This window comes from Mirounga leonina, unplaced genomic scaffold, assembly GCF_011800145.1.
Source record: "Mirounga leonina isolate KUSES-001 unplaced genomic scaffold, KU_Mleo_1.0 Mir_201, whole genome shotgun sequence".
NCBI classification, from domain to species: domain Eukaryota; kingdom Metazoa; phylum Chordata; class Mammalia; order Carnivora; family Phocidae; genus Mirounga; species Mirounga leonina.
Window position 1 is genome coordinate 28,273,145 of NW_023270504.1, and position 12,478 is coordinate 28,285,622.

General features: G+C 51.9%; 1 protein-coding gene across 4 annotated transcripts in view; it reads right to left on the reverse strand.

The window, feature by feature from the left end:
* Window positions 1-12,478, reverse strand: part of TSPAN9 (tetraspanin 9) — a 191,286-nt gene that overhangs the window by 178,717 nt on the left and 91 nt on the right. For 3 of the 4 annotated variants that reach the window (XM_035028458.1, XM_035028456.1, XM_035028455.1), the window contains exon 2: window positions 7,588-7,653. Coding sequence is in view for 1 of the 4 variants with exons in the window: in XM_035028454.1 (XP_034884345.1) it covers window positions 7,588-7,653; window positions 11,368-11,404 (103 nt within the window). In the remaining 3 variants the exon portion in view is untranslated. Of the gene's footprint in view, window positions 1-7,587; window positions 7,654-11,367; window positions 11,641-12,478 lie in introns of those variants that run through there. The other variant, XM_035028454.1, reaches the window with a different exon arrangement.

Below are 12,478 nucleotides of genomic sequence, written 5' to 3' on the forward strand. Positions count from 1 at the left end.
TCCAGTAGTTTTCAGGTCTTTTTCAGGGGAAATTTTTCCCTAGGTAGTAGCTGTAGATCTGTTGTGTCTATGAGAGGAGGTGAGTTCAGGATCTTCCCACACTGCCATCTTGAACGGAAGCTCCCTCATCACACAGAGCACTTGGATCAAAAGATGCCTCGGACCTTTAAAGAATCAAAGTGCACAGGGGTGCCGGGGTGGCTCAGTCAGCTAAGCATTCATTGGACTTTTGATCTCTGCTCAGATCTTAATCTCAGGATCGTGAGGTCAAGCCCCACACTGGGTCCCACGCTGAATGTGAAGCCTACTTAAGTAAATTTTTTTTTTAATTTTTTAAAACCTGGGCGCCTGGGTGGTTCAGTCGGTTGAGCATCTGCCTTCGGCTCAGGTCATGATCCCGGGGTCCTGAGATTGAGCCCCGCATTGGGCTCCTTGCTCAGCAGGGAGCCTGCTTCTCCCTCTCCCTCTGCTCCCCACTTGTGCTCTCTCTCTCTCACTCTCTATTTCAAAGAAATAAAATCTTTAAAAAAAATTTTTTTAATTAAGAAAAAGAATCAAAGTGCTCGATAATTGCTTGTTAATGAATTAATAGCATGACTCCTGAGCACGCTGAAGTGTGTCTACCCTCGTATCGATAGAGAACCAGAAATGGGGGTGGAGGCATGGGCAGAGAAGTCAGGAATCAGAGAACGGCCTCTTGGATCTCTGCTTATGGGGAAGGTACCTACTATATATATGCCTCAAAGGAGCAAACTCTTTGAAGTTTGAAGCAGGCTGAGGTCTTCCAACCAGTTTTTCCAATTCCTTGGCCACAAGGAGTTGCTGAGGTTTCTTGTCTTGCTGTGATGCCAGATTTCTCAAGGTTTGCAGACTCAGCTTTGCACGTTTTTCCTCAACCTTAAATGCTAGTGCACAGTCCGCCCTGTGAGCTGATCAGATATCATTAACCCCAAAACAGTAGCCCAGTGCTGGCACCCCAGGTCACCCAGACACATCCGGGTGGCTCCGAGCGTGGTGCAGCTGCTTGCCCTTCCCCACACTCCTCACCCAGTTCTCTCGCTGAGCTGGGTCGGTGTCCCCACAGCACAGTCGTGCAGGAGGAGGAGGAATGACCCAGAGGCTGAGCTATGCAGTGTGGACTGCACTTTCACAAACAGAGAACCTTTCCACCGCAAAACATTACTTTTCCAAGAGATGCTGAGAGGAGCGGGGAGAAAATGAAACACCAAGGTGTTTTCAAATGTGAAACCCCACTCAGCTTTTGTTCTTATTTGATAAATGCACAAACCATGAGGCAGATGACAGGCCAAAGAACACTGTTGTGCTAAGAAAGTATATTTCCTCGAGTCCAGCCTACGGTCTCCGGGGAGAGGTAAGTTTGATGAATGATCGGCGCCGACGAGGACTTCCCCAGCAGCCCACTGCAGCATCGTCTAAACTAGCACTGGGGATTCATTAAGGACCCAGAGCTGCCTCTTCCCCTGTTTCCTTCTGCCTCCCTGCCACTGTGACATTTCACAGGAGAAGCTCTACTGAGGTAGGTGATAAAGAAATCCTTCAAAACAAATACACTGTGGGAAGTCAAAATGTCAAGTCCATTGCACTGTCTGAGAAGGAAGACCTGGGAACCGTACAGGCCCAGGTCTTCTTCCTTCCCATCTGCAGTTATGAGAGGATGGGGAGCAAGTCTGACACATGGTAGGTGTGGTATTTGCTGGGTAGATAAATAAATGAATTCCCAGCAGAGGCTTGGATCTGGAGTGGCCAGCTGGCTTTCTTAAAGACCTGTCACTCAGGGACTCACATTCTTCAGAGATGCCACGAAAATTAGCAAGAAGTACAAAGCGGCCAAGCCCCTGGCTGCTTCCAGAGCTTCCAGACCTCCTCCTACAGCTCCGGTAGCCCTAGCAGGAGAAGCTGTCTGCTCCAGAGTCCAAATTCTAGATTACCCCCAAGCCCCTGCCAGCAAGAGCCCTGCGCACACACAAACACTCAGAAGCTACTTCAAACAACACCTCTCGCCCAGCAAGATCAAGTGCCCTGTCCTTGCCAGTTTCCCAGGCTGACCCATACGGTAAAGAGAGGGGTGGGAAGGGCAGGCGCCTGTGCTATCTTCCAAAGATCAGTGGGGTCTATTCCCAAATAGTCTAATTCTCCTCCTTCTGGGCACATGAAGGGACTGCACATCCATGTCCTCCCAGCCCTGAGCACACGTGCCTTCACAAGGTGGAGTCTTTCCCCCAGCCCCGGGGTTCTGGCCAAGCAGCCAATGGATGTACACTGTGAGGCCTCAGAGCCTAGAGCCCAAGAGGTCCTGGAGATCCCATTTTCACCTGAAAGGCTAGCTTCCTTGGGAGGGAAGGAGGCTCTCAGCCTGGCCAGGCCCTGCAGAGCCACCAGATGACTGCCGCCGCATTAATAGGCTTAGGTAATGAGACCAGCCGAGCCCGGCCAGAAGGGCTAGGCCACAGAGTTGTGAGCAAACAAAATGTTTCTTGTGTTAATCTACTACATTTCGGGGTGGTTGGTTCTGCGGCGATAAACAATCAATACAACACTCATCCAGCAAGTCCACGCAGCTATTCCCTAGAATGGGGTCATTCTCTATGCACTCATGTGGAAAGATGGCTAAAGAAGTTGCCACTCAGTATAATACAATTCTATTTGTGGAAATTGTTAAGTTAATAGGTGGACAGCTGGATGCCAGTCGCTCATAAAAATACCTGGAAAGAATAAAAACCAAAGTATTAACAGTGACTGTCACTGAAGGGCAGGATTATAGATGATTTTCCTTTTATACAATTTATGTAATGTACGAATATTATAATGAATTTGTGTTATTTTTGCAACAATAACAAAGAAAAGTACGTTAAAAAGAAAATTCACCCTGAATTCTGCACAAGCTGATTTTTCCTAAAACATCCCTTTCAGCCTGTCATTCCCCCCATTCAGGGACCCCCCCCCCAACACTGACTCCCTACTGCTAGCCTCCTGGAATCTGACTCTCCTCCGGGTGGCATTCAAGATGCCCTCAGCGTGGAGCCCACCTCTCTTGCCAGCACTCATCTCCAAGTCACACCCATCTCAACCCCAACCTCCACCACTGCAAACCCTCAAAGAACCCCTTCCTTTGCTTCCCCAAATCTCACCCCTTCCTTGAGGCCCAGCCCGATCTCCCCTGGGTTCCTCTATGGGTCCCAAGAAAGTTCCACCCAGCCCTGCCCTGGACAGAATGGCGTACTGTATTATCCTCCCCGCACTGCAGGTACCTGCAGGTACTAACTGTACCTCGAGGGGGACCTTCACAGACACAGGCCGGCTGACCACCACCAGCTCCAACTGCTCTGGCTAACAGTGGGAGAGGGGAAGAGCCCAGACAGGCAGTTCCAACCCACGTCCCTCTCTGTGCCCACAGCCTGGATGGCGGGTGATGCCTTGGCCTGGAGCTTCCTCCCCACCCGCCCATCTCCAGCAGCAAGTGGGAGCCAATTTGCAACGGCTGCTAATTCAGAGTGACTCATGCCTTTGGGGCTGCTCTAGGGGCTCTCCCTCCCCACCCTGCAGGTCCCACAAGCTGCATTCACATCCAAACTCTGGCTTCAAACCTAACTGCCTTCCTGGGGGGCCCAACGGCACTTCCTCCCTCAGGTGGCTGCAATGTGCACGTCCAGTTTTTTAAACAAAGCTGTTTAGAATCTCTCAGGATTAAGACAAGTGGAAAATTGCAAGCCCAGACCTCTACCTCACTTTCTCTAAAACACAACATGTCATTCTACGTGTTCACACACCCCCATTCAAACCCAGCCAGTCACCCTGCCCCTCTGAGCCCTTCTATAGGGCTCGGCCCAAGTGGGGGCTGGGGACTTGCTTGGGCAGGATCCGCTCCCTCTGTCCCAGGCACCACCGCCCCCCAGGGCTTGTCGGAGAGTAGCAGGCCCCTGAGCCTCAGTTTCCGCACTGTGGCAAGTGGCCAGGTGAGAGAGCTGAGCAGGACTATCAGGCGTTGTGTTCAAGTCTTACACCGCCCTCTAAGGAGGAGGCATTCACGTCGCAGGTATATAGTGATGGACTGAAACGGCTCAGGTGGGCCTCTCACCTGAGTCCCAGAACAATGCAAGAGAACTCCTCCCCACACAAACCCACGCAGGCACACCCAGCCACACACACACACAGACACACGTGCCTGGCCACACCTTGTTCCAGCCTTGCTCTGAGCACCCTCCCGGAGTTCACGTCCCTCCCCCCGCCCGCACTGTTCTCAGAGGCCCGTCCCCAGCCGCAGCCCCTGGCCCTGACTGGGAGCCGGACCCGCCGCCCTCCCTGGGAGTGGGCGGAGCACAGCGGGCCTGTGCCACGGGCAACGTGTGCCCCTGTGGGGTGGCAGGTGGTGGGCACCGCCGTGCAGACGGCCTGGGCCACTCCAGGACACTTCCCAGGCACAGCTGGGCCTTGGTCAGGTCTTACAACCATTTATTCGTTTTAATTTTTCTTTTTAACCTGAGAAAGGGCAGTTTTTCCAATGTGCACGAAGGTGCTGTAGGGGTTAGCAGTGGCCTATGCTAAGGCCAAGGCCAAGAACTCACCAAGATCCTGTGCCAGGGTTGCAGGACCCTCAGCCTTCCTGCAGGGAGGCTCAAGCCTCCCCCAAAGCGGGGGGGATCCCCAGGGGGTCTGCTGAGCGGACTCTTCAGACCCTCTGGACAGGCATCCATCGCATCCTTTCCTTTCCCATCCCCATCCCAAGGTCAGATATTTGAACGAACACTGACCGCTGAACATAAAAATGGTCACAAGACTCTTAAAAAGCAAGTGAGTATTCAAAGTACAATTAATTTGCGGCCACCGTATGGGGAGTGGGAAGGAAGACGGAGGGGAGAAGGGGTGTGGTAAACTCAAAAGCACAGATAGTATTAAACAATGAATAGTCAAAAAATAATCCACCTTCCACTCCTGAGTATAAACTAAAGCATGCATGCGGTGACATTCCAAGCCAGCAGAGGTGCTCCTTCGGGCTCCTTCTGGCTCCGTCCCGTTCACAAGGGCCTCAGCCCAGCTCAGGCTGAGTTGTTGGTTCAGGAGAAGGGAATGGATTTGGACGCTGGACTACACCCAGGCAGATACTCTAGTTTCATGATGCTGTGGCTATACTTGAAGTTGAAATTATTAACTCATCAGGCTGGAGGGCAGCAATGGAACTTCCTAGCTCCTAAATGCAGCAGGCAGGGCCAGGAGGCAGTTAAAATAAAAGTAGCAGCAGTGGGGCGCCTGGGCAGCTCAGTGGTTAAGCATCTGCCTTCGGCTCAGGTCATGATCCCGGGGTCCTGGGATCGAGCCCCGCATCGGGCTCCCTACTCCGCAGAAAGCCTGCTTCTCCCTCCCCCACTCCCTGCTTGTGTTCCCTCTCTCACTGTGTCTCTGTCAAATAAATAACATCAGCACAGGACGAAGTCAGGCCACAAGACCCTGCCACCAACTAGACAGGCGACCATCTCTGTAAACAACCTCCACCCCCAGTCCGACTTCCCTCAGAAATCAGGGCCTCCAGTTTAATCATTAACTTCACTCTTTCCTCCTCCATCCACTTCTGGGCCAGAGGCAGGGAGGGCACGTGAGAGGAGGAGGTATTTGGGAAGCCCCGGGGCTGGAAGCCAAAAACTCCCTCCTCCCACTCAGAAACCACCTTCATCAGAGCTAAAGGAACCTCAGCAACTGGCCGTCCAGACCCCCACTTTGCAGGTGAGGAAACCAGCCTGAGCCACAAAGCCCGTTAGAGACAGAGGCAGGAGCCGCATGAGAGCCCGCATCCCAGGAGCTGGTCATCGTCCCAGAGGCTCAACAGCATGATGAGAAATGGCAACATCAAAGCCCTGGGAGGCCAAACCCATAGGAGAGGATAAGCTTCCTGCCCGGAGGGTCCCTCCCTCAGGTCTCCCTCCCAGATGTACAGAAGGAGGCCGGTCTTCTGGCCAGAAGTGACTGGTGACAGCAGGGCCTGTCTCCCCAAGGCTGCGCGGGCCTCCCGGGAAGCTCGCCCCCAGGTTCTCCCCTGGCGGGACCTCCCCAGGGCAAGCCCCACAGAGTCTCCATGATGGGCCAGGACGTGCTGAGCAGCAAGGGAATGAAACAGTCCTCGAGCCTTTCCCTCCCTGCGGCCTGCTCTCCACCAGACCTTTTCCTTCAGCTCAGGCCTGGCTGCCCCGAGCCATCCATCCACAGGCGGTACTCCAAATCCCCAGAGCCGGCGACAATGAAAGCAGACACCCCACCCGGGGCCCCGGCGGGGAGGGGAGAAGACTTAAAATGGGAGCTCCCACATTCCTGCCGCAGCAGGCCAAAGGACAGACCTGGAGGCGATTCTCAGGAGCCACGAGAAGGGGCAGCAGGTCTGCAGTGGGAAGGGCAGGCGCTGCGGGAGTCAGGCGGCTCGGGTTGGAAGCCATGCCCCACCTCCCGCTACCGGTGTGTCTCTGGCAAGTCCCTGACCTGCTCTCAGCCCCAGCTGCAGCCCCTGTAACATGGGGGCAAATGAGCGCTACCTTGCAGGACTCTGGGGAAAAGTCAATGAGATTTAAAGTAAGATTTGATAGACTTCAAGTAAATTCGTTGTGGACATAGAGTCTGAAACTGAGGCTCCTGATGAGGATGACAAATGTGAGCACTGGCATCCTAAGTATGATATGCAAAGTACGGCAAGACAAGAAGAGGTCCGCGGCCACTCCTGGAACACCATATCATCTCTGCTGGAACTCGCCGAGAAAGGAATCTTTTGGCAAGGTGAGCTATGAGCCAGCACCATCCTTCCAACTGCCACCCCCCTCCCCACCCCCACACTGCTGAATTCTTAGAAGGTGAGAGATTTACAAATCACCCAGCAGGAGGAAGCCACAGGATAAAACACACATAAATTAAAACACAAAAAGGCCCAGGTCTGTAAGCAGCACTCCCAGGGAACCGGAATCAGCACCATCCACCAAGGCTGCCTACCTGCCTAAGGAGCTCCTGCTAGCTCCCACTGGCGGGGGGGCCTTGATGCGCCACTGCTGGGAACAAAAGAAGCTCTCAGCAAGACCCCAGGAGCCTGTGGGAGCAGAAATCAGGGTCCTGGTGAGGGTCCCGGCAGAGGGTACCCACCCGAAGGGCCATGGGCATGGCTGCAGCGGCCACTATAGAGGAAAAGAGACCGGTAGGATTGGCCAGATTCCCCCAGATACTTTTCTGGCCAGCTAGGGGGAGGTCCTCCACCCTGGCTCCCAAGCCTGCTGGGAGGAGACAGGAAGCAGGAAGTTACAGGCCTCTCTTGCTTCCCTAGGTCTCCTCCCTGTAATCAGGGTGGTCAGGAAAGAAATTGAGAGTACTATCCTGTCAGAAATAGCGGGGAGGGGGTAAATGTCTCCTTAACCCCCAAAGCCCAATTGAAGGAGCTCATCAAATCAAAGTCAAGAGCTAAGACAGAGAGACATGTAGAAAATATCAGCATCCCATTCTATCCTTCCTCCCCAAACCACCGTTAAAGGGCAAGAGAGACTTTAGACAGTTTATAACATACACACTTTCAGAGACCCCACCACATGATGGACCCAGACTGACCTGTTCCTTTGAATTTCCTGCAAACACCTTGGCCGCTGACAGATAGGAGAAGATCCCAGGATATTCCTGCAGGAAAATAAAAAATTAAGTCACCACTCTGCTGGGAAGCCACTCCAGGGTGAACTCTGTCCAGCAATGGCCACTCTTTGGGGAGGCAGGCTCCCACCTAGAATCTATTCAATCAACAGAGAGAGAAGGCCAGAAATGGCAAACTGGTTTCAGCTGTGGTGCCAATGCCACTCAGCTAATAGTGGGTGCCTGAAGCATCAGGCGCAGAACCCAAGCCCTGGCTCAGCAGTTAAGATAGCTGTGATCGATTAGTGATGTCTGCTATGGGCAGTTACAGAGGTAACAGTATCCATGTTAAACCTATTTGCCATCCCTGGGTAGACCCTTGGCATCAAGGATTTAACCTCTGCAATTCTGACCACTGACAAATGATCTCACGTTTCAAAATCTGTAAAACGATATAACTTTACTGAGACACGACTCTGACTCACATACCCTATGTGAGGGGCTGATGTAAAGGAACAGACCACGTTGTTCTTTCCATCTCTACTACATCCACAGTTATCCTGTGGAGCAATAACAATGTGGCAGAAAATGGCCATCAAGGGAAAGAGAAAACCGGAGCGAAGTTGGAAGGGTAGTTAACTTGGGCTATGAAGACATATACAGGAGATATTTGGCTCTCTGCAGAACGTGACTCTGGAAAAAGCCAGGCCCATGTACAAATAAATATTGCTGTGGGTGCAAATCTGGCATTGTAGAAGGTGCAAGATTCATTTCTTGAGCACATCAGAGGTCCACACTGTGCCCACTCTGTGCCACTCAGCAGTGAGCACTGGGCCAGGAAGAACACAGAGGGAGTTGGAATCCATGTCCTGAAGGGGCTTCCAATCTACTTGGAGAAAGGATGGTAAGCACTGGGAACAGTAAATGGCACTGCCCACTGACAGTCACCCAGCTCAGAATCGGCTTCAATCCAATCCCCCTTCCTCCTTTCCTCACCCCCCATCCAATCAATTCACAAAGGCCCTCCACCCTGCCTCCAAAATGTCCCCAGTCCTGCTCCTCTCCCGCCATTCCTCACAGCTTCTCAGTGCTCTCCCCGCCATGATTTCCCCCTTCCCAGACCCCAGACTCTCCCTCCTTAGGCCTAACCCTGTTTCTGCAGCCCCTATGCAAAAACCTGCAAAGTTCCTGAGCCTCCCAATGCTGACTGCTGTCTCCCTAGCAGCAGCTCAGTGCCTGCACATGGTTGGCACTCAGCTTCTCGTGGATGGATGGATGGATGGGTGGATAGATGGATGGATGGATGGATGGATGGGTGGATGGGTAGATGGGTGGGTGGGTGGGTGGGTGGATGGGTGGGTGGGTGGATGGGTGGGTGGATGGGTGGATCGGTGGGTGGATGGGTGGATGGGTGGATGGATGGGTGGATGGGTGGATGGATGGGTGGATGGGTGGATGGATGGATGGAATTTCTTGGCTGCACATGTGCAGCCACCACAACAGGTCCACTGTCTACCTGTCTAGGCTTTCCTCCCTCTGCTTCCCTTCACACAACCTACTCATCAGCCCACACTCTCAGTGCCTCTCTGCAGGCTGATCCTTCCTCCCTTCTGCTGAAGCGCAAGCCACTCTTCCAAATTCACATCAAACACCCCCTGGTGCATGAGGTGCTTCTCCAGAACTGGGGTGATCAATCCCCCTGTTTGAACCCACACAATACAGTAGGCCACTCACCTTATACCTTGAAATACCACTTTTGAAGCCCTTTCTTAACCTTTACTGCATTATACACCCCATGAAGACAAGGACCTTTATGTTTTTTCATTTTTGCATCATCAGAACTTAGCACAGACTCTTGTATTAAGTGTTTGTGGAATTCACTAAAGAATCACCCCGGGCAGTGTATAAAAGCCAGGAGAGATGAAGACAGAAAATGCCAGAGGAGTTCCAAGGAAAAAGAGGTGCTTTGGGGATGGGTGGCCAGGGAAGGCTCCAGGAAGGAACTCAAACATGAATAGGGTCTTGAAAGTGGGGGAGGATGAGGTGGGGAAGAGCACTCCAGAAAAGTGGAACAGTGTGAACTCAGAGACAAAGAAGGAATGAGCAAAGCATGCTTGGGAGATTAGTTTGGCTGGAACCAAGGGTCCCTAGGGGAGAAGGCCAGGAGATAAGGCTAGACAGGAAGACTGGAGATGGATAGGAAGGATGCTGAGTGCCAGGCTAAGGTACCTGGATTTGATCCATTCCCTCTCGGTCAGTGAGGATGACAATCACACCAGGCCTGGGCTATCATGGTAGAAGAAAAGAAGTCTTGTCCTCTCTTGCTCTGAGCTTATTAGTCTAGTCTCCTCAGCTAGGTTATAAATAACAACCACTATTTACTGCACACCTGCTCTGTGTGAGGCCCAAAGCTCTGAGCTTCACATACATTATCTCATTGCTCCTTCTAATAGCCCCGAGAGCTTGGTATTGTTATCTTCATTTTGCAAGCAGGAAGCTAAAGCTACAAGAGGTGAAGGCACTTGCCCAAGGCCTCTCCCACTCACTCACTTAATACAGCAGGAACTGGAGTTACAGACAAGGAGATAAGGGCCAGCTCTCTAGCCAGCCACCACAGGCCCAAGGCCTTCCTATTTAAGCTGGCCTGCTTCTCCACAACCCTCCTTATGAATTCCTCAAGGCCAACATGTATTGAGCACACAGTAAGAGCATAATAAAGCACACTAAGGAGAATGGTGGCTTGTGGGGGGAAGAAATGGAGCGTTACTGTTTAATGGGCATACATTTTCAGTCTTGCAGGATGCAAAAGTTCTGGAGATCTGTTGCACAACTCTACATTTAAAAATGACTAAGATGGTAAATTTTGTTTTGTTTTATACCACAATTTAAAAAATTTTAAATAGAGTGCACTTATTACTTGACTGATTAGCTGCCACTAGCATCTTCTATCGTTAATTATCTAATACAGGAAGAGACTCTAGAAACATTTCATTCCAGTAACCCTCAAAAACACAGAGCTGAAAAGGGGAGGTAACATGCCCAGGGCTGCACAGATGGTGTTCGAGCTAAGATCAGAGCCCGGCTCTCCACAGACTCAATGGGGAAGAATGGCAGAGACAGTACAGCATAATGCAAAACACATGGCGGGGTGGGGGGAGTGGGGGTCAGAAGCCACGGGTTCAAGTTCTGCTTCTTCCACCTAATGAGTTCTGTAACCTCAGAGAAGTCATTGACTCTCTCTGAGCCTCATTTTCCCAATCTATAAGAAGGCAATTATAAAGAACGTAAACTTTACAAGATTATGTGTGAATCAAATAAAATTATGTACAACTAATGTGCAGGGAAAGCACTTGGCCAACTACAAATTACTTTATAAACACTGGTCATTATTATTATTAATACTAAATATCTGTTCATAGATTTAAAGATTACAATCTGATTTAGTCAAACCAAAGAAAAAAAAAATCCCATTCCATTCTGGTCTACTCTCAGCTGTTCGGGGCCTTGCACACAGCCAGGTCTTCAATGAGTAAGTGCAGAGCTGATTTACCCTTCAAGTTTCATCCACCCCAATCCTGTTCCCTCCCTCACCCCCAACCCAAAGCCCAGCTGCATCAGCCCTGCCAGGACCAGGTGGAAGATAGGAAGCCCCCGTGAATGAATGTCTGCCTCCCTGGCTGCATTCCTTAGCTAAATATAAATGATTTGTCCAGTCCATTGTTTGAAATTATCCATAATACCTCGCCTCCCTTCCCCATTACTTACGATGACAAGCTGACTGCACATCTTTATAGCAGAACATACATACAAAACATTCTCTGTGGCTATTTTTAGTAGACAGAGGGAAGCTGCCCGGTATACAGGGATCAGAGCATGAGTCCTCAGTTTTCTCCACTAGTCCAGGAAAGCTTCCTGGAGGAGGAAATACCTGAGTCACCCCAGAGAAGGGGACAGCTGCAGGTCAGAAGGACACCCTCATATGAGTTTGCTTCTCTGAACCAAAGGGAAGTGAGCTGCGGCCCTCTTATCCCCATTTTTGGAATGGGAAGACACAACCTGGTAGACACAACCCAGGGGATCCCATATCATTCCAATGCTGCAGGTTGGCCCAGACAATACAGGCATTCGGAGAGGAGTTAAGGAAGAGGTCAATATCTTTTTCAAAAAGAGGACATCAAAGATTCCAGTTCCGAATTTGTAAGTACAAACATAAGTACAAATTCTGCTCACATAACAAGCCAGTTTCTTGTTTGGACTTTTTTTTTTTTCTAACCACAAGAAAGTTTTTTAAAGTCCCAAACTTGGATGCATAGATGGACTACATCTTGGAACTCGGAGTGTGCCAAAGCCGTCACTGTGAGCGCCGATCTGCCAGCGGTGGCCCAGGGAGTGGTCAGGGGTGTCCGGGGGGCCGCAGGCAGCATCCCAGCCCTGCCCGAGCCCCCTCCCCCGCCCTCCCTGGGGGCGCTCTAGGGACGAGCCCAAGCCAGTTCACTGGGCCACACAGTCAGAAAGCCTTGACAGCTCTGAGGCTCTCCCCTTCTGCTGCATCCTACAGCCCTCCCATCCCTTCACTTGGGATTCCGCTGTCCGCTCTCCCGCAGCCCCTTTCCCAAAGGGTCTTCCTCCGAGCCTCTCCCCCTGCAGACCCCTCTTCGCTCTATTACGGGGCCCCGCGCACACACACCCCCTTCCCCAGCGGCTTCCCGCGTCCTCACAGGGCGCCTACCCCATCCCTCCCTCCCAGCTCGCCCACAGCCTCCCTCCCGTCATCCCTCCCCGGGGCGCCCCCGAGCTGCTCCCCAAGACGGGGACCGGGGCGTGGGCTGGCCAGGCCCGCCCACAGCCGGCCCGAGCCCCGCAAGGTCTCGCGCTC